The sequence below is a fragment of the Leptosomus discolor genome, chromosome 17 (assembly GCF_034619465.1).
Source record: "Leptosomus discolor isolate bLepDis1 chromosome 17, bLepDis1.hap2, whole genome shotgun sequence".
Taxonomy (NCBI): Eukaryota; Metazoa; Chordata; class Aves; order Leptosomiformes; family Leptosomidae; genus Leptosomus; species Leptosomus discolor.
The window spans coordinates 8,103,988-8,129,938 of NC_141407.1; the positions used below are offsets into that span (position 1 = coordinate 8,103,988).

The 25,951-nt window shown below is 40.7% G+C and overlaps 1 protein-coding gene across 1 annotated transcript in view; it reads left to right on the top strand.

Moving 5' to 3' along the window:
• EYA2 (EYA transcriptional coactivator and phosphatase 2) overlaps nucleotides 1-25,951 on the top strand; it is a 58,436-nt gene that overhangs the window by 17,160 nt on the left and 15,325 nt on the right. Inside the window, exons 5-9 of the mRNA XM_086474606.1 lie at nucleotides 7,499-7,566; nucleotides 9,533-9,710; nucleotides 11,358-11,485; nucleotides 11,990-12,073; nucleotides 25,284-25,373. Coding sequence (XP_086330732.1) covers nucleotides 7,499-7,566; nucleotides 9,533-9,710; nucleotides 11,358-11,485; nucleotides 11,990-12,073; nucleotides 25,284-25,373 — 548 coding nt within the window. The remainder of the gene's footprint in view (nucleotides 1-7,498; nucleotides 7,567-9,532; nucleotides 9,711-11,357; nucleotides 11,486-11,989; nucleotides 12,074-25,283; nucleotides 25,374-25,951) is intronic.

Consider the following 25,951-nt stretch of genomic DNA (forward strand, 5'->3'; position numbering starts at 1 on the left):
CACAGAGATGTTTGGATGTTGCAGAGACCTCTGTTTCTGGATTTTATTTTCATTGCTGTTGTAGGATGTAAAAAAACCCCAAACTATAGGATAGTAACAGCTTGGGAAATTATGAACTTGGCCTTGATTATTCAGCTTATAGTGCGGTTGGCATAGAAAATGCTAAAATGTTACAGAAGCTTCACTGAATAATTGATTCAGTATACCTAATAATGTTTTCTTGAAAATATCTAAAGGCAATAGAAGAGCTAGTGTAAAATTACATATAAAAGTCAAGAAACATCATACCTGCATAGTCAAGCGCTTGAAAGTTAGGAAATGTCAGATTCATGATGCTAGTGCAGTATCGGTACTGCTTTCTGTCGTATCTCGTTTCTAGGCACTGTGTGACATAATGCCCTGGTGGAAAAAATAGAATGCAGTCATACGATCAAAGACCCTGATGAGTTTTGTGGACAAATAAGGTCTGACCTTGCTTCAGTTAGCACAGGCTAGTGCAACTCAGTTTCTTAACTGCTGTGCTGCCATTGGATAATGCTCTTGCATGGGCTTTTTTAATTGAAATTTGGGTATGCTTTCTATTTATATTGGCAGAGTTTAAATGCTGAAACTTCTTCACTACAATACTGTGCCTTCTAGAACTATGAGAGTACCTGCGCTGTCTGAAGAAGAGTCCATTGACAGTTATTAAAGATAAAAAGAGGAGGATATAAACTTGGCTTAGAAAAACTGTAATTGGCAGATTAATTGAAGCTGACAAGTCAATAACAGGGCAAAGAACACTCTGCTTTTGTCCTCTTTCTTACTCTTTTCTCTGAGAATCCACTGTGGGCCATTGTTGTGAGTTTTTTTTTCCTGGAGGCACTTTGATACTGAAGCAGTGTGTAGAGGGGCTGGAAAAGCCTTGGGGCAAATGCCTGGCTCTGGAGTGTTCAGTTAAAAGTTACCATGATCCTAAGTAATGGTCAAAGAGTAGAGAGACACTGCCCAGCTCACTCTTTACTTTTCCATTGGTATTTAGAGATTCACCTTGCTCAAGGGGAAGGGAATTGCTAAATATGTGGCTGTGCTCACAGGCCAGATGTTTATCCCCAGTTGCATGACAACAGATGTTATAGCGATAGAGGTTAGATTTTAATGCTGACCTGGGAACTGGAATCTCATAGCCACTACACAGCAGAGGAGGTGGCAAATCCAGCTTTCCATTTTCATGTCATCTTGTCTGTCAGTGGAGGATTGTGTCCAGGATGAAACTGCAGCTGGAGGAATCTTTAATCTTTGGTGTCCGTGAAGTCACCCAAACAGAGCTGGTTTTGCTGGTTGTTTTTTCAACAAGGGATTGCACAGCAACAGTCTACATCATGGTTGTAAGGATGTTCACTTTTTGGCCCAAAACATTTCCGTGTGATTTGGTTTTGAAGACAATCCAGTATGATTTCTATAGCTGCAGTATCATTTGATAGGAGTGGTTGAAAGGAACACTTTCTCAAAATATAATAAAATTTAATTGCTTTCCCATGGTTCAAATCCTGAGAGTAAATATAAACCATCCCAGCACTTTTCAACACGGTTGTTGAGATGGATTGAGCTATACAGGTGACCAGGCTCAAAAGGATGGTAAAAGCCAGGCCCTTAAAACTGCTCCGGTCATCACTTATTAAAGCTCTTTGAGGCTCTGTGGGTTGAGCGCTCCCAGAAGCAGGCAGCAGGGGAAGAGCTTTGACTCACAAAAACTGTACCGTGAAATGTGTTTTATATCACCGTTCAGAGTGCCCTCAAACACCTGATCAAGGCCAGCAGGACTGAGTGGGATTGTAGTGGGAGACAACTGGACATATTTTAAATGGGTTGCATATCTGAGAGTATTATCTGCAGGAGGTGTTCATATGCTTCTGGGAGCAATGTCCTTTAATAGATGCTGCTGATGTCAAGTGCTATAACATTGCAGAATCATGCTTTTCATCTAGGTTAATATAGTGTGCTCTTCCCTGTACTGTCTAAGCCCTTCCAGACAGAAATACAAGACTGTTTTTGGGGAAGGCTTCATTATGCCTAATGGCAAACAGTTGAGCCATATGCTGCAATGTACATATGGGTTGAGTTTTTCTTCTCCTTTAACAGGTCAGATAGTCTTGAAATACCTCCACAGCTGACAGCCATGCAACATTTTATGAGTTTTCTTGCCCAATAAATGCAGGCAGATGTTGTAGGATTTAGAACCTTACAAGGCACTGGAGTATAGCTGGTGGGAGGTAATTTTGATGAGTGCTTAACCTCTCACTAAAAAAGTAGCAGCTTGGAGAAGGCAATATTTACTGCAGGAAACATTAGCTTGTCAGAGAGCTAAAGCACTGCAGAGAACCTTTCTGAATGACCATGCAAGTCTTCAGCCAGATGTTCTTCATAGCATAGAGTAATGCACACTCTGCTGGGAGTTAGACTTAGGCCTTTCCTTGCATCACTCACAGTCAGCATTGTTTCCTGTAGGAAAACAGCTTGCTGATGTAAGAATACACAAGCCATTATATGCAGGCTTGTAAAATACCATGCAATTCAGCTGAACCCTGTAGGCATTTATTTTATTAGGGCTAAGTGATCAAATAATCCTTTGAGAGAACTCTCCCTGGAACCACTGTGTGATTCATCTGCAAGTTAGAGGAAACGCTTGGATCGAAGCTTCGTTGTTCTATTTTAAGCATATTCAGAAGTGCCCATGGTAGTCATCCTCTGAACACCCTCATTTCACTCCAGTGTTCCATCTTTTGAGTGTTCACAGACTCAAAATAGCTGCTGGCTACCCAAAGAACTGTGGTAAATGCCCTGCTGTCCACCTGTGTGGAACCTGACTATCTCCTCCTCTGATTGTTGAGTATTTCACTGAATACTGGAAGTGCAAACCATCTGTTCTTCTAAATATAGCAGCTTATTCTCTTCTGAGCAGTACAGGAGACTTGGAGAACACCTGCCTGATGTCAGGGCCTCTCTGACCTGTGAAATGCAAGGACACAAACCTGATTTTCAAAGCTTCTTGTGTTACTGATCTGAACTATATCACAGGCCTGTCCTGTTCTGTAATTACGACTGTGTATTCATAAGCTGAAAGAAAACTAAGCCAGAGCTTAGTTCTGAAGATACTGGAAATAACCATGAATATTCCCTTATTTTCTTTACTTGCTCTTACCTGGAAAGGAGGGGAAGACATGCAGCCTGTTATTGCAGTGACTGAAAGATAGAAAGGGAGAAACTGAGAGGAAGGAGAAGCTGGCGTGGAAGTTTTTTCAGGAGCACAGTCCAGATCACACATTATTCAAATTATCATTGACCATGGTATACATTTTAAAATACTTGAACTAAAAAGGGAATGAGAGGAAAACAGCAAATGAAATCCATCTGTATGAGAACAGGAATATACCATCAATCAGCTCACAAAGAGTTTCTCTATACATGTTGCCCTTGGACACTCATACAGAGAAGGGCCATATCTACTTATCATGGAAAAGTCATGGCACTGAATATGTACAGCATATGCACGCCTTTTATGCGGTGTCTTTTCATGCAAGTGTGTTTGTGATGTACATAACTTTACAGGAACATTTACAGTACCATACATCTGAAGAGCGATTCTACTCTAGAGTCCAGATTGTTTTATTACCAGCTAAATGTTCTTTAAGCTACCTGTGAATGAGGGCATTGTGACATTTAGCAACTGGTTTGATTGAACACAGATGTGAACCATATTCCATATGGAGAAGATCCAAAGCGAGAGATCCTAGGCTTGTTTCTGATTTCCAAGTAGGAGTTTGAATGCAATTATTACTTGACATTGAGCTACTAAGAAGATGGAAACAAGTCACTTGCTTGCACATCTACAGTATTGCAAATGTAAAATCAGCTGCAGTTGGAGATAGTGAGCTGTCTTCAGAGGTCAGGAAGAAAAGCAAATGTCCTGTGGAAATGGGCAGTATCCACTCAGAAATGGGAGGGGGCCAGGCATTTGTGTACGTTGCTTACCAGGAGGCTTCCTAGGCATGCCCCATTCCACATGAGCACTGCTTTCTAATGTTATTCCAGTCTATATCTGACGGTTACAAGAAGTGCTATTACGTGGGAAAGCATTTGAAAAAAAAGGTTACATGGGGAATAGGGCTAAACTGATAATGCCAGTATGCAAGGTCTGTTGATAATTTTCCATTGTTTCTTGAGTGTAAAATTTACTGATGCAAAACTGAAATTGCATGGGGCAGAATGCATTTTATTACTGAAATATTTATTTCTTATCAACAACTTAGGGAGGAAAAGCAAACGTTTGGGGTTAGCTCTGATATGTGTTCTGAACTGCTGAATTCTACAAGGCTGCTCACAGAAACTGTAACTAGCAGGCCTCATTCTCTGCTAATGAGGAGAGAAGGTTTATCCTTGTCTTCATTGCCTGTGGTGCTTGTTTATTTTCCTTCCATTTGAACTGATTGTGCTTTGAAATGATTGTGCATCATTGAAAACGTGGTCTCTCCAGTCTAACCTGTAAAGTGGAACTAGGGACTAAGCTATGGTAGTCTGTATGAGACAGCTCTAGTCCCCAAGACAAAGGTTGATGTTGCAATGAAGTATTTCTGAACCTGAATCTTCAAGAATTTTCTTTTCCATGGAGATAATTGATTGGTTTTTTTCTCTCAGCTTTTCATCCTTGTTCAGCTGGGAAGAAATGCCAACTTTTTACTAGCTTTGGTTGTTTGGTTGTCTCAAGTGTCCTTATCTGTAATTATTCTGCTATAACAATGCTGAGTTTAGCAGCTCTCACAGTATACCCCGAAGGGTGTTGCATTCTCTGAATTCGGTGCTGTAGGGGCAGAAAAAGAGAGTTGTGTTTGGTCTCAATTTAGACAAACAATGATCAAATGATACTCTACTTGGTCAGGACATAATGACAGGGTCCAGAATAAGTGAAAAACCTGAATTGCCAAATCTGTTCCCAGGCCTGTTGAACTTCAGGTTATAGGAAATACTGGTCTTAAGCACTTTCACAAGTATTTAAATATGCATTTAAAAAATCAGGAAGTTTAGTTTCTGCACCACAGCCCTTTCTTTTGAAAATCGCCTGGGCAGAGGGAGCCAGACTGTGGCAGCCTGTAGGGACACCTGAGCTTGGACTTGGGGTAGCTCAGCTAAAATGGCAAAAATACATTCTACAAAACCACAGTGTAAAATCATCGGGTCTAGTCACAACGTACTGTGGGAATCTATGGAGCATGAGTCATTCCCCATCCTCTCAGCCCTACATTTCTACCCTCTTCTCCCTGTTCACATGCCTGCCCTGTGTGTGCATGGACACACTCGCTTTGCACAGCTGGTGCAAAGCTCAGAGTAAGTTCGATCCAATAGTGCAGATCTCTCCGCCTTTTTATAATTCTCTGTTTGGAAACCAGGAAGCTATGGTATCATGTGCAGGTAGCACAGCAATAAACGTGTTCTCATCACAATTTACACATAAAACGTGAGTCCCTTGAGGTAACTCATCCCCCTCTTGACAGCTTTAATAAAGGATGATGGATTGTTTCTAAATGACAATTTAGGAAGATCAAAAATTCCCCCCTGTATTGTTTTGAGCTCTGGTGTACAAGAGCTGTTTTGTGTTCTGTGAAAGTTGTTTTTGCCTGGAAGCACTGGGGCTCTATTACTCCCCTTCACAGTGGTGAGAAATGCTTAGTTACCACAGGAATATATTCATCCTGCTGCATACTCCTGACTTTTTTAAAAACTGCAGAAAAGCAAAGCCTAGCGTGGGCGGGAGGTGGAGGAATGCCAGTAGCTGAATGTGTTGCCGTCTTTGGGATGCTTCTCTGGGCAGTCTCCCCATATGGGTTGTGGGGAGGAGGAGGAATTGCATACTGATCCGCCCAGAGTTGCCTCCGAGGAGCGAATGCCAGGAGGAGGCATCACCTGAACCCATCTGAACTGGGTCAGCTCCCCAGCCAGCATATGCAGGGGACTTGGGGAGACCCAGGCCTCCAGGTACCTGGCAGTCCCTGCACACTTTTTTCTCCTTTCTGCCCTTTTCTTTTTAAAGGGTATATGTGGCAGCAAATTAGTTCTGGAGGGCAGAGTCCTCCCTCTTGTTTCTTTTTGGCTTGAGATCTATTTCTCAGTGTATGTGCTTTGTAGCTGCACTTGGCAGAGTGGAGTTTGTTCAGCTGTCCATTCCCTAGCTAATCTGGTGTCTTAAAATAAAAACAAGCAAGTGGATCTTTGGAGAAAGGTTGCCACATGAAGACATGCAGAGAGTTGTATGGTTAAAACACCACTGCTCAAAATCATTCACATGGTAAGAAACCAGAGAAGAAAAAAAAGGCTGAGTGCCTGGTTAGGTCTCAGTCAGATGGTACATCAGGGTGACAAAATGAAGCCTAGACAAGAGCCTGTTGTGGCCACGCAGCACCAAAATCATCTCTCTTCCACTTTCCCACTGGAAGTAATGGGTCTGAGTGCTCTTTGGAGCCTTCACCTTCCATTAGGATGGAATATGGCATAGTCCAGCTTTTGCCTCCTGTACATGAATGGCCTTGGAGCAAGTACTGTTGCAAAGCACTGGAAGCAGGTTTTTAGTATAGATTCTCATCAAACCACACAAACTCAAGAGGAAGTTCTCCACCCACCTGAAATGGAAAATTTTGAAATAGAAAATAGCATGGAGTTAGAAAATAGCATAGAAAATAGACTGGAGTTAAATCAAGGCTAGAACTTGCTGGGGTGCAGGATCCAGAGTATGGGAAGGTTGCACCTACCACTTCCCTGGTGGGAGGCAAAGGAAGACACTTACTGTAGATCTTTTCTGAACCTTTACTTCTCCACCCATAACGTTTTTGCAGTAATACTTCCTCCAGCTAAGGAGGCCTGGCTGGATGAAAGCCACTTCATTTGGGACAGAAGCATGTAAAACTCACCTGTCCACCCTTTCCCTTCCTAACATCCCAGGATAAAGCAATGTTTTTGTTCCCTGCTGTCCCAGAAATCTCAGCAATACTGTTCTTCTGTTTGGGATGTCAACACCAGGGAACAAATTTAAAGTCTTCTAAAAGCTCCTGGGTACCTGGTTCATAAGGACAGATTCCAGGACATACCTATGCTTGAAAGAGTTTGTGCATGTGGTCGTGTACATAATCTGAGGAGGTTTCCTGCAGGAGAAGATGATAAAAAATACTCTTCCATTACATATTGGAAAAAGAAGTAACAGAATTTTAAATTTTGGTTGAATCCTTGTTTTCCAGCTTTGTTTCCCAGCTCCGTAAGTGTTTTAGTGTACATGATGGTTGTCTTTGAATGCCTTTCAGTAAACAGACCTCAGTAGTAGCCCTAAGTCTTTACAGCCTGTATTTGTCAAGATTTGGGATTTTTTTTTTCTATTGAGCCGGTACTTCACTTGCTGTTGGAAATTATTTGTATTAATATATCCTGTTACTTTGATTGCTGGTGGGTTTTATGACCATGTTATTCTTTTCCTTAGGCACAACAGGGATTTACCAGGGAGCCAATGGCCTGACAAATTCTGCAGGATTCAGTGCTGTGCATCAGGTATGGTTCTGCATTTGTTACTGGAAACCTTGTCACTTATTTTCAATGCTTGGAAAATTGGTAGATAGAGATATTTTTCTGGTGCTTACCTATATTTAAGGAAGGTACTGGCATGTGTTTTGCTGAACACCATTCTGCTCTGCTTCTGTGGCCTGTCCGTTTGCTGGACTTCTGGGTGTCTTGATTAATTTTAAGATGTGTGTATTGATACACACACTTGCACAGAGTCCAGTCCTTGCAGGAGGAGGATGCCCCGTCAGTCTCTGTCATGCTGCTGTAACAGTACAAGCAGTTTCATCATTCCTCTGCCATCTTACAACCTTTAGATATGTTTTCCATCCTCTATAGAGAGCTCCGCTTCTAGTGTCCTGTCATCTGCTGTCTTGGCACTGCGTAATAAATATGAACAATTTGAAAGAGGCATTGGCAGGCCCTGATGAATATTGAGCCATCTGAGCTGTCTGTGCACTTCCTTCTTTGAGAATACACCTGTCTGTGGGCTTCATGCTTCAAATACCTTGATAAATGTGTGTGTATAAATAAACAGCATGCATATATACGCCAGACAGATGTTTTTCAGTAGCAAATGGTTCTTCTTGATTTGACCAAACAAATGAGTACAGTATCCCAGAAAATGTGTTTTGGTTGATTGGCCAGTAATTTCAATTCCTTGTTTGTAGGGTGAGTGTTGACCTGTATTTTTAATGACAACAATGAGCATTTTCTTTATTCCGTTTCGGCTAAAAACATCAGGGTTTGCTGATAGAACTGCATTTGATTGAAGTATGCAGGTTACCTAAAAAGAGGAAAAATAATTGGTCTGTTTTCATTATTTTGTGATAATTCTTTAACAGAAAAAAATTAAATTCTCTCATTTGTTTTTCAGTTTAATTGTTTTTATGACAACTTCAGTCTTTGTTCTTGAGAGCTCCCTGGTGACTGTAAATTGATGAAATAGCTGTGCCACAGACAATGTAAGCTGTTAAGGAGGAAAAGTGCTTTTAGTCTTTCTGAAGACTATTTATTATTTAATTCTATTTAATACCAGGGACTAATTAGCATTTCTGAGGAAGTAAAAACCTTTTGCTGAAAGACAATCCCCAAAGCATGACCACAATTCTTTATCTGAAAAAACAAGAGCAGGACAAGAGGAGGAGTTGCAATTAAAACGAAAGAAACATATTAAACCTTTTGTGTTTTCATTGACCAGAGAGAAGTTTTCTGATCTATTCCAGTGTCCTGTTTCTCAAAAAAACCCTAACATATGAGGATAATGGTATGAAGTTTGTTTGGGAGCCTTAAAATCAAGATAAAGGGGTTTGTGATACCTGAGCTCCCCAAGGTCACTGGCACCTCGCATCTTTAGTTCATTTTTCTGTAGGTAGGGAAGATCACTCAGGCATTTAGTTATTGCTGAGATAGTTGGACAAGCTAAACTGTAGACATTGCTGCAAAACAATTGCTACTTTTTCTTCATTTTTGGAACCTATTCTAACAGCTGATCAGAAAATGTTGCTGATCCTGGGTAAAATGCAGCCTGTTTTGCTCCTTCCCTCACCCGATTACTAATTCTGTTCTTCTAATTTCTTAAGTATTTTGTTGTTTGCAGAGACTGTGTTCCATCACGGCCCTTTTCAAAAAGCTGCCCCTTCACTCCTCTATAAGATTGCTGAACTCTGTAATATAAAATGTGTCAGTGCTGGTAACTAAAATGCTATAGAAAAAGCAGAACTCACCTGATTTCTGACCTCTTGTTCATTAGTTGGTCATAATAAAATAGGAGTATATTTGGGAGAAGCAGAAATGTAATTTTGTAAGTGAATGAAACTTAGAGAAATTTCTTTAGAGAAATATTCCTGAACCATGACTTGATGCATGTGTAGATAACACTGCCTTTGTGGAGCCTTACTCATTTATAAGATAAAACCAGATACACAGAAGTTAGGTGTTTCTTTTTTCCTCAAAGGAATATTCATCATATCCAAGCTTTCCTCAAAGCCAGTACTCGCAGTATTACAGCTCCTCCTACAACTCTCCGTATGTGTCTGCAAACAGCATCAGCCCCTCAGCCATCCCAACCTCCACTTACTCTCTGCAGGAGTCTTCTCACAATATCACCAGTCAGAGCACAGAATCACTGTCTGGTAGGTGCATTTCTTCTGTTTTCAGTTTGGTCTCAGCCTCCTGTAGACATAAACTATAACCTTGTTGTTGGAGTCTTACAAAATACAAGTATTTACATGGATAAATCAGATTTCCTGGCACTTAACAATTCTGCTTACATGGTGCAACACAGGGTTTTGGGAAGAGATCAGAAAATCCAAGCTCTCTAAAACTGTCCTGTGTTGTTTTCACGAGTATGCAAGGTTTGATCTCTAAAGGTAGTACAGAAAGATAAAACAATTAGATACAAACCCCAGATCACTACTGAGGGCTAACGTGGGTAGCAGTGGGTTCAAAACAAACAGCCATGCTCTGAAAAAGCCCCAGAGTTTCCTGGTTATCTGATGACTTCTTAGCCCGTGTCTCTGTCAAGGTTTGTATTCATCTCTTACAACAACGTGTAATGTATACATTCATAAATAAGTACATCAAGAGAAAGTCCCTCTTCAAAAAATCAACACAAACTGTTTGTCTAAGTTGAAAGTTCAAGATGAATTCCATACAAAAAAAGGCTTCAAAATTTGTGGCCTCTCTTTGAGTGCTTGATTTTTAAAATCTCAGAGCTTAAATAGTTAATGGAATTACTGGCGGATTATGATCCTCCAATGTACTGTTCAAGTGCAATCTTCAGATATCACTTCCCTACTAAAGTTTTCATTGGCATGCAATAACATTTATATAAAACGCCACATAATTTGTGGATGATCACAGTATACGCCCATTGTAGGTCTGCTGACTTACGAAACAAATCTGAACATCTGTGGTTGCTCTAAAAGAAAAATAAACTAATATTGGTTTTTGAAAAGAAATGATCACAGATTGCTCTAAAAGCAGTTGGAGGATTTTCTGTTCCTTAGATCTTATCTCAGCCTTTTTGAGAAAGGGTGATTTCAAAAAGGCTTGTTAGGCACAATCCAGGCTTCTCTGAAGAAGAATATGATTATTCTAGGAAGCTGGAGAGGCCACAACTTAGCAAAGTGAAAAGAAAAATATGTTTGAAAAGGATTTGTAATGTAAGGTAAGTGAAATCTGGACAGGTTTATGAAACTCAAGCCAATCAAAACAGATACTTCATACAAGGGAAATTCACCTTTGACTGTCTCTTCTCAGTTATTTCTAAAATACTACCCTCTCTGAAATGGAATATGGCTAAACAGGCTAGTTCTGTATTTTTAAAGAAAAGTTGATGTTGAAAGTATATTTTTAAGCATGAGCATTCATCAAATTTAAAAAAAAAAAAAGGGAAAAAATTTCACGAGTTAAATTGGTCTTGGTTTCGTTTTCCATTGCCTTTCTATTTTCTCTCTTGAAAAGCAGGGGGGAATAAAATTCAAAAACCTTATCACATTTTTCACTGAAAAAAAAAAGCTTTTTGAAGTGACATGCCTATTTTTAAAATGTTATAGATACAGTCTTGGTGTTTTTTGAAATTGTTTTAAAAAAAAATCTTAGGAGTCAGAAGTTATTTCTCTAACAATGTCAGCTATTGACATGAAAAGAGTAGGATTTTCTTACAGTGTTTTCACAGTGTTTCACAATGGTGCTCTCCATTAAAAGGTTTCATGCTTTAATTGTAATGATACAGTGCAAAATTTAGGTTTGCAATGGAATCTCTCTTTTCATAATAGCGGAATATTCAACAACACCAGCAAAAGATATAGAAACAGACAGACATCACAGAGGGTCAGACGGCAAGATACGGGCCCGGTCAAAAAGAAGCAACGATCCTTCCCCTACTGCTGACAGTGAGATTGAGGTAACAACATTAATTTATATTCCCTTATAAAATCCAGCAAAGATTAACAGTCGCATCTATTAGCATATCCCACTATCAGACTAGTGAGTTGTAAGAGCCAGAATAAAATCAGTAATATAACTGGAGCCTACAGACCTAGGCAGTCAAAATAATTGCTCAATTTCTATATTATCAGCACCTCAAACTGTTCTTCATCTGTACTTTTTTTTCTTTTGGGCTTTTTTAGAAGTCTGCTGTTTTGTTCCCCTGACTTGACATGCAACAGGCGATTTCTGTGGTGGTTAGGAGAGCAGACTATCAGGATGACCAGCATGCACATAGTTTTCAAAATTCCTGATGTTTCGTTTTGCCTGCTTTCACAAAGCATCTACAGTCAGTGCTCCAAATGGGTTTGAGGTCTTAAAAAACTCTAGTCCAACAGGGCATATTTCCCGACTGAACAAATTCTTGCAATTGCTTAATATGTAACTGTATTTCTTTTTTCCACCCTGTCTGTCATCACAGCGTGTGTTTGTGTGGGATTTGGATGAGACGATAATTATTTTTCACTCCTTACTCACGGGAACCTTTGCATCCAGATATGGGAAGGTAAAATTTAATTTTTTTAGCATTACTGCTTCTCCAGCCAAATTGCATCGGGAACTGTGGGGGCAGCTGATGAGACAGCTTTTCAAACAGATGCTGCCGATTTTATTCAGACACATTTGTATAAATATGTCCTGTGGTATTTCCATCTAACATGTGAAAACTTAATTTATCTCCCTTTTATGTTGCCAAGTAGCCCCTTGTTTTTCACAAGCTGTATTGTTCAGCTGCTGCTAGATAGGACATCAGGATGTTCTTTCAGTGTCTTTCTCCCGCAAGAAAGAGCTTATCAAGCAGCCAGACAGCATTAACTCTAGCCTGAATGAGGTAATACATTTTTTGTTAGACCAGTATTTTCTTATGAATCTCAGACTTTTTAAGAGAGGCTTTGTGTTGGTCAGTCTAGTTGCCATGAAGAATACGGTCTCTTCTTCCCACATTTTTAAGGGGTTTTAGGAACCGTATCTTTAGCTATCCATACTTTAGATACCCCCTTTGAAATGCAGGCAGTTCCAATTTTTAGGTAACTCTCTCCGTGGCTGAACAGGCTGAACTTGGCTGCTAAGGAGAAAACACCAGCTCTTGGATTTAGTACCATGTGCTTTGATTTCTTCCTAAGGCAGCTTTTTATGATAAACACTTAAGTCACTTTGACTTACAGAATGTCAAACACTTTTAAATGGTTAGGAAAAAAGACAATATCATTACCTAATTAAAGGTGGATGACCTGGTTGGCAGCTGTTTCCGCACATGGCTTTAAACAGTCAGCTTCATCAGGAGACTGGAAAATAACCCTGCTTCTCTCTAGAAAGCAGAAATATGATTTGACATCATTTCATGGCTTTACCAGCTGTACTTGTTTTACGATGGTTATAACAAGCTGAATGTGTAATTAGTAAGATAGATTTATTGTTTGCTGTTAGATGTGCACAGTTGTAAAGGATATAAAACGGTGTTTGTGGTGTGGAAGTCTACTGCAGCACTTGGAATGCTGCTAACACTTCTAATGGCACCCTCTGAAAACTAAGCACGTGTTTCCAAGCAGGGATTTATTCAGACCCATGTTGTACAAGGTAATTGAAGCGATTACTTTTCCCAGGGAACGTAATGAACAAGGCAGTCTGAAGTATATATGTGTAAGCTCAAACCTACTGCCTGAAAAAAAATAGAAAGAATTAGGCAGGATCAGGAAACATAAACTTAGGCTGTGTAGATCTGCTATGTGATCGTGCTTAGCGTTGAGTAGGGGCTGCAGAATGCATATGGAGAGTTCCCTTAATGGGCTGACTTTGTCTTAGCATAAAACCTCTGAAGCAGATGCCTTCACCTGCTGCCTCCTGCACAAGTTCAGAGGGTGTGGGGTTGGGATCTGCTGCATGGGGGTAGATGGTGATGGACCGAGGGGTGTGATGGACCTGTGGAGGTGAGAAGCCCTGCCACCACAGTACCTGTGAGCTCTTCCTGATGGGCTGCCACAAAGGCAGAAGCTGCCATCTCTAGAGCAGCTGGTGTGGGGATGAAGTGGGGTCAGGGAGTGGAGCCCAAAAGGGTTTATCAAAAGCACTAACCAGTGGTCGAGCTGTTCCCATCAGCCATGAGAGCAGAGTTAGGCTGAGACAGGGCACTCGTGAGCAGCAGCCTGAAAAAGGGACTAGGGAGAGAGGAAAACAGGAAGATGGAAGCTCAGGGGATTGTCTGCTTTGGATGGCCTTTAAAGGTACAAAATGACAAACTTCTGTTGGCTTTTTCCTTTACACAAATTTAAAGAATGATACAGGATTTTTTTTAATTTTTTTTTTTTTTAATGAATCAATCACCTTTTCTGTTACAGGGTCTTTGAGAAACTTCTCTAGAAGGATTTTTTTTGTAGGTGTTCATTTGTTTCATCAGTATTAAATTCCTCGGGGCTTTCCTATAAGGAAAATGGTTGTGTTATAAGTATTATAGGCTGACGGCTTGATCCAAAGACAACGAGAGGCTTTGGTGGGCTTTGGAACAAACCTGAAACCAAGAGGGAAATACAGCACACTCAGACAGGCTGTCCTGGGAACTGTTAAATAGTAACACAATTCAAAAATGTTTAAGTGAGCTGAACTATCAATTACAACTGAGGTTAATGGAGTTTCAGAATCTCTTACTTGAATAATGTAGGAAGTGTTAATCTCAAAGTAAATGAAGTATCAGGGCCTAAAATACTTATTTTTGTCCATAATTGATCATAAAAGATTCATGTGCCTGTAATTAGACATGCACATGCTTTGAATTAAGTCTCACACATGGAGGTCTTGGTTTTGTATGTCTTCCTCCAGAAAAAGCATTGGTTTATATGATCTTTACCATTCCCGTGACCAACATTAATGTCCTAGTATCATTCTGTCTGTTGCACTGGCAGAGCTGCTGTGCTGCCACTCAAAGAATTAGTCTATAAAGTTGATCAAGCTGAAGAATAGCACCTCTTTCTGGGGTGATTTTTCTGGGAAGAGTGGAGGACGAACATCAACCATAGCTTCAGAGGTTTGGGTCTCAACTCCTGTGTTCTTTAGCTACAAAATCCCAAATGGTTCTGCATGTTGCCCCTTCCTTGGTGATGGCAGCAATAGGAGCTGTCCAAAAAAATCTGATTTTGGAAAAAAAAAAGGGGGGAGGGGGGGGGGAGATTCACAAAAACAATTATCCATTGTAGTCATGTTATTAAACATTAATTCTTCAGTGTATGTTTTCTGACATGATTTCATGTGAAAGTTGTCTTTGGTTTCTGAGGGAAGCCTCTATGGTCCTTGCCAAGATATGGGCTCCTCAGGGTGCGGACAGTTCATCTCAGGTGTTTAGAAAATAATTTGCTCACAACCTTAAGAGAAGTTAAAACACGAATTTACTCAAGGTTGAAGCATGAATGACTAGCCCAGCCTAGGTTGCTCCTTTTTCATCCCCTCTGCCAAAACTCATTGCTCTATCCTGTGGATTACATAGTCATCAGACATTTGGTCTTAATGTCTTTCCCATACGGTCACTGCAGTACAACCTTTATAGTGGCAGTCAGAGTGGACTGCAAATTCACATCTCCTTTTGCTTTCTTGCCCACGGTTGAATGGATACGTACCTGCACAAACAGACGGAGTCACAGTCTAAGTGATTGGGGCAGCAAACCTGTCAAAGCTGAGGAAATCTCTCCACCCTTCTGTTTCTCAGCAGGAGGCCCTCTGACAAAAAAAAGGAGAAAAAAAAAGTTCCAGAAGCAGTTAACCCTGGATATTATGTTCATCAGGGTTTAGAAACCTGTTCTACAGGCTTCTGATCACTGTATGGGTGCAGAATGTTTACCACGTGCCTGGAGACCACAACAGATGTAGACCATCATTATAGCTTAATGTACTGTCTGCCCAGCCCTTTTAATCCCTTCAGGCGTGTATAATGGAGCTCCCATTCAACAGGAAGATGGCTGCAGTGTCTGCAAAGATCTGCCTGACAAATCACTGACTAAACATAATGGGAAAAACGGGTCAAAATCCATAACAGTGCAGCTGGGGTTTCACAGGAGTTGGGTAAAAATCAAGGGGCTTTGGCCATTTGTTTGAAGCAACTAGGTGCAATACAGAAAGACTCTTGGTGGTATTAATTCAGACACAATAAAAAGAGATTGCATGCACTCCTGTGCCAAAAAAAATCACGAGTCTATTTCCCGTTCCCTGACGAGAAATTTGCAAGCTTGTTCCATAATCTGTGTTGTCAAAGTATTAAAAAAAAATTCTTTTTTTTATCATCTCTTTCAGTCCAAGAAATTTTAAGTACTGTATTGCAGATTCATTCTCACTCTTTTCAAAGGACTAGTATGAAGAAAAAAAGAGGGCACTGGGTGCATTGTTTTCCCTAGCTGAGGGGGGTGTGTGAAGCTAATACCTTTTCTCGGTATTTTGTATTGTTCACAGAATATGTATTCTTATTCTGTATTCATATACTCCTTAGGATTTTAGTGTCAAAATTAATTGTGAGTAAAGTAAAATCTGAAGTTAAAATTCATCTTTACCTCAAAGTTACTCTGAATGTCTGAAACCAAGTGGAAAGGATTTTATTTTAGCACTGACTAAAAGAACTGAATACATAGCACAGTCTGAATTCTAGAATTGCGTTGGATCTTTGTCAGTGCTTTGTCAATGTCTGCTGATACTTGGGATTTACTATCTATAAAATTCCCTCTAAGATGCATAGCAATTTCTGAGGTTGTTCAGCATCTTGAATTGGCTTGAATTAAGGAAAAAATACTGCATAAAATAATAAAAGCACATTATGTCCTGGCTTTAAATCAGAGTCATGAAAGTTATGTTCTAGATCTTAGTTAACTGAAAGGTGTTTAGATTGCTTGTGTTACTCTGTGTCCCTGTGAGCTTGGACTACGTGGTTGCTTTGCCTGGAGTGGCCACTCTGGCTGCTTTCAGCGGGGACTTGCAGTTTGCCTCGTAGTTGCTTGATTGATGTAGAGGCTGTTTTCCTATGATAGCTGCATTTTTTTATTGCATTTGCACTTCAGAAGTGGCAACATGAGATTTATCCAAGTTGTAAGCAGACAGATATCAGTGAGATAGAGACAGGACATGAACTCAAGTTTCCAGCCTGTGCAAACAGGGGCTCTGCCTCTCTGATGAGGGGCTTGCAGTGGCACAGGTATGTGAAGGACTAGGAGAGGGTCCTCCAACAATAGCAGGGCCTCAAGACGTTTTGAATAGAGTAGCTAACGTTGCTGCTTGGCCCAGTTGAGGACAGGACATAAACATGATTTTCTAGTGTTTCAAGCAAACGTCATAGCTGCTCTGTGTTGGCTGTCCGTGAACTGGACTGTCTTGTTCTCACCAGAAATGATGTTGTGAATCTATGAAACCTTATTCCTCCAGAGTTTCACTGGCAGTTATATGTTCTTACAAGAAGTTTTCTTTTAAGTGAATTATAATTTCCAATTTAAAAAAAAAAAAGTCATTGAAAAGTTCCTGTTTGGCTCTACTCAAGATCCTTGTAAACCCCTAGGGTTGATTTTTTTTTTTTTTCCCCCCCTGCTTTTTGTACTTTTCCCTGCTTTGTTCTCTTGCAGGACCCTAAAGCCAGGGCCTGATTGAAACACCATAGGGATTTAATCAAAACTGATGGTGATTCATGCTTCTAATGGCTGAATCTGTCCTTTACTACTTTACAAACTGAGAAAGAATAAAACCCCATTTTATTGCTCGGCCGTTAAAAACTATTTGTAGAAGTTGCTAAGGTTCAAATCAAAAGCGCCCTCCCTTGAGAACTATTAGTTAATTCTAAGTGCCATGGTGTCGCTTTTTTTCTTCTTCTCTCGCTTGAGATGTGGCCTTATATCACTACTGCTGTTCAAACATCTGAGAGTTTTCCATTCCTTTGACAAACATGAGCCAAAGTGCTTAAGGACATCTGTTTATTTTATTTCTTTAATGAGAAAACCTTCCAATTTCTTACTGGCTCAGCTGTGTTTATTTACATTTTGTTAGTCATATGTGTGGGGCACCTTGGGACGTTAAAAACCTGCAGAGGCCTATGCTGAGGGCTGCTAGCAGGCATCCTGGTCAGAAAGGCAGAATAAGCCCTTCCTAAGGAAAACACAGTCCTTGGAACTCCATAAAATAGATTTTCAAAACAAATAGAGCCTAATTCACTCAGTAGATCATGGATTAAGTCAAGATGAATACAATTTGGAAAGGATTTTCTGAGGAAGTTGGAGATTTTTTTACTCACTGGAGGCTAAACCTTGTGTTTAATGCCTTTTTAAGTTAAATTAAAAAAGCATTCAATCACTGCAGGTAATAAAAAAGTCTGTTACTTTAGACATGCTGTTATATCAATTATTAGTTCATTATTGGAGAGAAGGGAGTAAATAATTCCAGCCATTTGATTATTTCAGATGTGTATTTCAGGAGCAGACATCTGTGTGTGTCATCTGTACTGGTTGATGAGAAGCAGCAGCAGAAACAGCAAAACCAGATCCGCAACAGCTTAGATGGTGGGCATGGGAGATGCTCTGAGCTCGTGTAGATGTAACCTCTTGTACTAGAACTTAGGAGAGCAGAGGGTTTTCTGAGGAGAGTGCATGTGTGGCGTTTGGAAGTATTAAAGGATTATTTTTTGACATAAAATAACGTCAGAAACAATGCTGGATTGTCCAACAAGCATGAGTAAAGGGGACCTGCTTTCCAGTGTCACTGAATCATGACTTGATTGCATGGGGAAAATAGTTTAAAAAAAACAAAGGGACATAACTTGTGCTAGGAAGTTGCATGTGCAAAATACACAGTTGTGCTGAGGATTACACACTGTGGTGTATTTCCACCAAGCTTTCCAGTTCTGTATTTTTCACGGAGCTATCAGAGGCTTAAGTACAGAAATACAGTGATTTTCCTGTGTTGAGAGGAAGGGAATGAAGTTGTATTTGATTTAAATTCCACTCCTCCTTTTGACATTTATGCCCTCTATAGTAAAAAGAAATTATTTGTGCATTTTTGGTCATGAACCAATTGTATTACTACATAAAAATAATTTCCATTTGTTCTCAAGCATCATGGCCCAGCTCTTAACCTGTATTTAAGTACAGTATTCCTACAGGACTGGACTCCGTTTCAGAACTCATGGGTTCAGATACTGGATAAATTAGTGTAGTGATTACTGCTTGTCTCTAAGCACGGTTCATTTAGAGAGGGAGGAGAACCTTTTCAGCCTTCTCGTGCTCTTGAATGTGAGGATTTAGTGACTGACATGCCTATTTGCTTATTGGGATGATTTCCAAGGTGAGGTCCCCAACCATTTCTGAAGAGATACATGCCAGTAAAAAGAGAGTCCTTCAGTAAATAATAAGCAATACTTTGGAAGTACCTCTCAAGTCACAGTACGGGTGAATATGAAAAGGTATATGAAGAAAAGTGATTAAATTATATTTGTTCTCCATCTAGTAGGGACTTTTCACAAGGTCACACTGTGATGACTGTAGACGCTATTCATTTAAATTCAGTAGATTGTCTAATAAGCCTGGGTATATCAATGTTTACACAAAACAATACGTCTTCATTGGGGGGGGGGAGGTGTTTTAAAGCCTGAAAAACTGAGTGATCCTATTTGAAAAAGGACAATCCTGTCTGAAGAGTAGTCACTTAAGTAAATCACTTCTGAAAATAGGTTTCAGCTCCCGAGCTACTTTGGTTACTTAAAACAACTTTTCTCGCAAATACCCAATCTCTCACTTGAAAAGGTCTGAGAAGCTAGGTCTGGCAGTAGCCTGTGTCCACTAAAAAGATAAAATTGCAAGCTAAGCTGCTTAAGTGTAGTAAAAGAGCTAAATGAATTTTCTTCCTCAAAAAGACCTGGACTTACTTGAACTAGAACTGATGCACATGGTTAATTTGCCATTATTATGGGAAAGCCTTGTTCGTGTGTCAAATTCTGATCAAGGTATAAAATGTTGCAACCAAAGGACGATTTTTCTCACAGGCTCTTTTTGTTCAAACATGTGGCCCAGGCATTTGTATCTTTGCTTTTTTTGTTGCTATTTTTATACTACTACCAAGCTGGTCCATTTTCCAGGAGTTTCCAAGTAATTAAATGCAATTAAAACTATTAAATTCTTTCTTTTGGTGACAACTTCATTATTAACAGCTAACCACAAGGAGGAGATTTAACTTAGAAAGCTCTTGATTGTGTACTAATCCGTGTCTCACCTCTGGCTGACACCTGTGGCAGATAAACCCTATAGAATAGGAGTCTGATGAATACTCTTAATTAATACGTTCTTCCTTGTAGAAAAGTAATTATTTGCTCATGGCATAAACAGGTATTTGGCAGGGCTTTAAAGAGACTGATTAGTTTTAAATACTAGGGCTTTATTTGGGTTTTTTTTTAAAGCGGGGTGAGGGGAAGTCTGAATCCAAGATCGAAGCTCAGAATGACTTTGTCCTAACATTTTGAATGTCGGGTTAATTGGCACATTGCTAAATAGAAGCAGAGCCAGACAACAAGCTGATTTGTTATCTGTCTCAAAGGAGCCAGCTTTGCCCCTTTGCTAATGGCCTGCAAGTCTGAACAGGGTACCTGTAAGGCAGGGGCTTGGAATGGGCTTTGGAGCCAGGATCGAGGTGAGAGTGACTTGCACTTGAAAGATTGCCAGAGATAAGACTGCTTCTCTCTTCCTTTCAAAATTAGAGTGTACAAGAGGGGAGAGCTGGCTGTGGACATCCAGCCAACTGGATTAGTAGTAGCTGCAGGTGTTAACAAATACATGTCTTTTTAATGCATACTCTAGGGCAAGTATAAGCAGTTTATGAAAAATCAATCTCCGTGTTTGAGGAGAGCAGTGGTTAGAAGAAGGCTTTAATACGGAGCCATTTGGGAGGATGCTGACGGTGCAGTTTGAAGTGTGGCTGCAGTGCACACGGGCTTTTGTGTAGGGGATGCCAGTACCTTTAGTAGTGAAGATACAGCAGTGCAGGCTTTTGTGTAGGTTAGCTCCTCAAGAAGCATCTAGGGGCCTACATAGTGCATGCTGCATACTTGCAGCTGTTTGTACCCACATTCGGTAGCTTAAAGCTGATTTGTGTATGCTTACATGTTCTGCATTTCCTTTGCTTTGCTATAATACAGACTAGTCAGGGTTTCACATGGAGTGAGCAGACCAAACTTCCCGCTTTAACCTGTTGCTGTAATAGGGAAATATTTGTTCTCTGCACACCTTGAGTTTTTGTGGAAATCATCTTTAAGCAAAGGCAGACTGAAGACTGTTCAACAAGCTCCTTTTAGCCATCTTCTGTCATCGTTTTACTTGATATTCAGGGAACAAAATGAAAACAGAAACAGAAATTAATTTTAGGCAAGGCGTTATTAGCTTGGAGGACGTAATTGAACTCAAATTGTAATTTTAATACTTCAAAATGACCACTGCTCCCCTGGTGCTTATTTCCCCGAGACGATGGGAAGAAGCCTGTTAAAGCTGTGTGTTGGAGAGTCGGGAGTGACTGGTCTCTCATGTCCGAGCACCAGAGGTTACCACTAAAAGTAATTCGTGGGGCTGTTTAATTTCGACCCTGACGGACGCTCCAACAATGGTGCATGGCAGAGGTGAGGCATGTAGAGATACACAGTGGTGCTGGAGGTTTTATTTACAAAAGGAGTTTATTGCCTGTTTTCTGTCCCTGCCTCTCATTGTCTTTGTTTGTGAAAGCATGACTTTTAGGTTAGCAGAGGGGTAGGACCTCGCTTTTCTAAAGTTACTAAATAAGCACTCAGGATTGAGTTTTTAGATTAATCTGTTTTCACTGTAAAAAGTGGTTCCTGGAGGAGATTTGATTTCAAGCTGTCTCTGGTCCATTCTTCCTTGGCCTTCATATGCATCAGAAAACATTGGCTAGATCTGTTACCCAGGAAGCTCATTCCCAGGGCTCCAGGGTGCGCTTTTCCTATGGACAGACATGTTAGAGGATCATCGGTATGAATGCGGCAACTTCACGTTGCTCTGCTAAACTCACGTTACTCTAACATGGGCATTAGCAGTCCACCAGGGCATCCCCTGCAGCACAGAGATATCCTTTAGTGGTACAGGATTTCTGTGCCTAGGGAGATCTCCATCAACATCCTCAGATAAATTTCATAATTCTCTTTCAGATTATTTACACACTGTACAGAGAATTTGGACAACACGTTGATTGAGATACATATCTCATTTTGGTGCTTTCCCGTCAGTCTGATTTTCCTGTTTATTCATACCTGAATTGAAAGCTATAGTGACTGTGTCTTTCCTCTCTGTGGGTCCAACCTCTAGCTCAGTGGGGTTCAAGTCTAGGACTACTGCTTCTAGATGCTACAGTAATGCAAATAAATAACTGCCAGTGGAACCCTGGCCTAGTGCCTGTAGACACCTATATCATACTGGGAGTGCTGATTTGCCTTTTAACTTTATCAGCCTCTTTAAGACTTGGAAGCATGCCTTGCTCTAGAGGAAATGTCCACACTGTGAAAGCAGTGATGCCAGATCATTTCCCCAAACAACTTCCCCTCTGGGTGGTAAAGTGCATTTTTCTGTTTTATTTTCATTCCATCATATTCTCTATCTCAAGAGAAAGATTTTTTCTTCCTCTCATCTACAGTTTAATTTCCATATTGTTTAGTTTAAGAGAAGGTAACTTCATACACTGTGGAAATGTTTCCTACTCCCCATTAGTGATTAATACCAATAACGCTAAAGACAAAACTTAGACAATAAATGACAGATACCAACCAATGAGATTTCCTGAAAGACTTTTAAAGGCTAATGGTCCTTGAAATGTAAAAAATAAATTGCTTCATTAAAAACTATTTTACAAAATAATTTTTGCCTAGCAGCCTATTTTCTTCAAAACAGTTCCCTTGTGTAACTACACCTGGGTAGTAAAATTTGATTCAGTGCTGTTTGCATGGGGCCACAGTCAGATGCCCTGGTTACGCCTGTGTCCCTGTGCCTCATCAGGGGAGCAGGTTTGGGGCTTAAAATCGGAGACATGTTCAAGGCCAGCGAGTCTGTTGAAGTTTACTGCTTGCAGAGAGGAGAAAGTGCCCTTCTTTCTGGGACAGCAGTAAGCATCTTTAAACATGAGTGACAGAGCTTTTCCTTAGATGGGCACAGTGCTTGTGAGTCACACGCATGGCTGAAACCACAGCCATTCTGCTGTAATTAAAGAGAACTACACCAAGAATGCATAATAATTAAGTTAGTGTGTAATACACCATCCATGTCAACAGCATCTGCCGCAAAGGTTGATTGAAACGTACTCATGCTCCAAACATTGTGGTCCCTGTTAGAGCTCCTCAACTAATTCATTACTGTCCTGTCATACAATAACATGACTCCGCAGAAATCTGCAGAAAATTAGAGCAAAGACTACATATAAATCTGCCCTGCTTTAGCATGGCTTGTAACTTTAGTGGAGGAAAACCACCCACATAAACATAAAGATGAGAGATCCCTGTCCTAATGAAGATGAATTAAAAAAAAAAAGCCTGTTGTGGGAATGCTTTTTTTTTTTTCAAGTTGTCTGTTGTTGTTTAGTTTGAACAGACAAATGCTTTTGAACTGTGAGTGTTTATCAAATTAACCGCAGATGATTTTTGCTTGTGTTTTTTGAAGTATTTAATGAATAAGAAAATGTTCTGCTGGCAACCCTGTTTGTATCGCTGCGTTTCTATGCTTTTGCAGTGGGTTTAGAAACAAGGTCAGTTGTTTGGGGGCAGGAGGGGAGGTTGACTTTGTGCGTGAGAGACATGAAAAAGCGACTGACACTCATTTAATACTGCAGTGCACCAGGCTGGGTACAGCAGGTCACTCGATTGTGTTTCAGAGTAACAGATCCGCAGAGGCTGTATCCAGTGCCCATTGGGCAGCTCTGAAGCAGTAACGGAGAGCTGTAGGAGCCCTGTGGCTGCCATCCCCATCCAAGGGGCAGCTTGGAGGACCAAGTAGATCTGCTGTGCGCCTGCAGTCAGCTGTTAATGTAGCTCTCCAAGCCAGGATAAAGGGAAAAGGCCCAGCCAAAGGTGTCAGTCACTTCTGCCACGCAGGATTGTCTGTGGGTGGCTTCTCTAGCCCGGCAGTGTCAGCCCCGTCAGCTTGGGCAGCTTTAAGCTTGCACTTGCTGACTTGGCAAGGAAATGAAGTGACAGCCCTCACGCAGGCAGCTGTGGTGTCTTGGCTGGGTAGCAAGGGTCAGAGAAAAACATTAATTTTCCAAAACGAATTAACTAAATGCGCTGAAGTAGAGCTGCAGGTAGTGTAGTCCTTCTCCGGGGGAATTTACGTAAGGTTTTGCCACTGATGTTGGTAGGAGCAGGATCTGGATGTGAGAAAGTTCACACATGCTTAGGAACGTGTAGAAGCCGTTTTAGAGCTGCTGGCATGTGCATTTTCACATTCCCTTAATCATTAAAAAAGTGTGTTTTAAAAACGCTGCAGGCAGCCAGAGCTTCTGCATCATGTCCTTCCCTTTTAGGAAGCAGTTTGGGACTCTCTTGAGGAAGGGCCAAGTTGGACCCACACTTGGCTAGGCAGGGGGCTGCTGATACAAGAAAATGGCAGAATGAGCAAACCAGCACAGTCAGCCAGCCCACAGACGGGAGCACCAGGTGCATGTCACCATTTCTAACACTAGCTAGAATGACAGATGAACCCATCCAGCATTTTAATGTTCTGTGTCTTGTCTTCTGTTGTCTTTTTGGTTTTTAATCGATGTAGTTATTTGGGTGTAACTGCCATTACGGCTACATTTCTGGCTCTGCATACACGCTTTATACCACTGCAGAGCATATTCTGTCCTGAGCAGGAGTAGTCATACTTGGACAAGCATTTTATCATGCCGTAATTTGGTTTACATGGTAGAATGGGATTGTTTTAGCTCTGCTGATGTTGTTAAATAAGTAGGCAGCCTCAGTGGCGATGGAAGAGCTTTGCAGTAGTGTGGCTGCTCTTGCATCTCCTGCCCAGGTGCACGTGTGCTGCTGAGGACAGTAGGTGCTGCGTCACGTCCTGGGCTCTGATGTGGGAACAACACATCTGCCTTTCTGTCCTGGTCTGTGCCAGTCACCTGAGTTAGCAGGGCAGTAAAAACCTAAGCCAAGTGTGCTGAGACACGTGGATTGCACCCTTCAGGAGACTCAGTGTATGTTTGAGCTCCTGGGTTCTGTTTTCAGATTTTTCTTACGAAGTTGCTGTTTGACATTAAAAGAGAGTAACACTGACCTTCTATGGCTTGGTTTGAAGGACGAAGTCAGGAAAGGATGGTGCTCGGTTGCTCATAACTATTCCCTAACCGTTCACTAATGACACTGTTGGAAATCAATTCTTGGTCTCACCTACTGAAGCAATTCTTATAGAGTCTCAGGTGTTTAAAGGTTTGTATTGTATCATCCGAAGTGTATGGGCTGTTATTCATCAAGGCAAGCCATAGGCATCCTTCAAAGAACAGAATTTGATTATCTAAGAGAGCAAAAGAAAGGATGGGAAAATTATGTTAAGATGCACTTGGGAAATAAAATTCCTTTAATGAACATATCTTCAGAAATGGGAGCGTGTAGATCCTATGTTTGGTTTAAGATCTCCCACCCACCCCACCGACCCCCACCCAAAAAGAAAAAAAAAAAAATAAAGGAAAAGAAAAAGAAAATCAAAGTGAATGGAAACAAACTGATTTTCCCCTAACAGGACACTACAACGTCTGTGCGGATAGGTCTTATGATGGAAGAAATGATCTTCAACCTTGCAGATACACATCTGTTCTTTAATGACCTGGAGGTATGTAGCTGCTTATTTTATTTAACATCTCTCTCTCTAATCATTTGCATCTGGTCTACAAACTTGTTTTTCTGGCCAAGAAACTTTCATTTTTGACCCCAAAGAAATGGGCCTTAGATGGCTTATTGGAAGCATACTTTACTGTGTCCCTTTGACATCTTCGTTCTGTTAAGGAATTTTTTTCTAAACACACAGTAACAATGATGGCTCTTGGCAGTTTTACTAAATCTAATAATGAGGACATTGATGCTGCTTCTCCTGAAATTTGCTGTTTAATAATTTTATTAAGCTAAATTAGCATAGATCCTATGGGCCAGGTAGCAATTAACTATGAGCCACTGCAGAGGTTTTAAAAATGGTCTCTGTTCTTGAGGAAGCTTTGCACACACAGAGCAGGAGGTCTGCTGCAGGGTGAAACTATGGGAGTTTCAACATAAAAGACCAACAGGAAGGATCCTTCCTGTTTGTGGCATGATGACATCTGACTATGCCTTATACAAAGTGAAAATCCTTTTGAATATGCGGTAGAATTCAAACAAAGTGATGCTAGCGGAATTCTGTCACCAGCTGAGAAACAG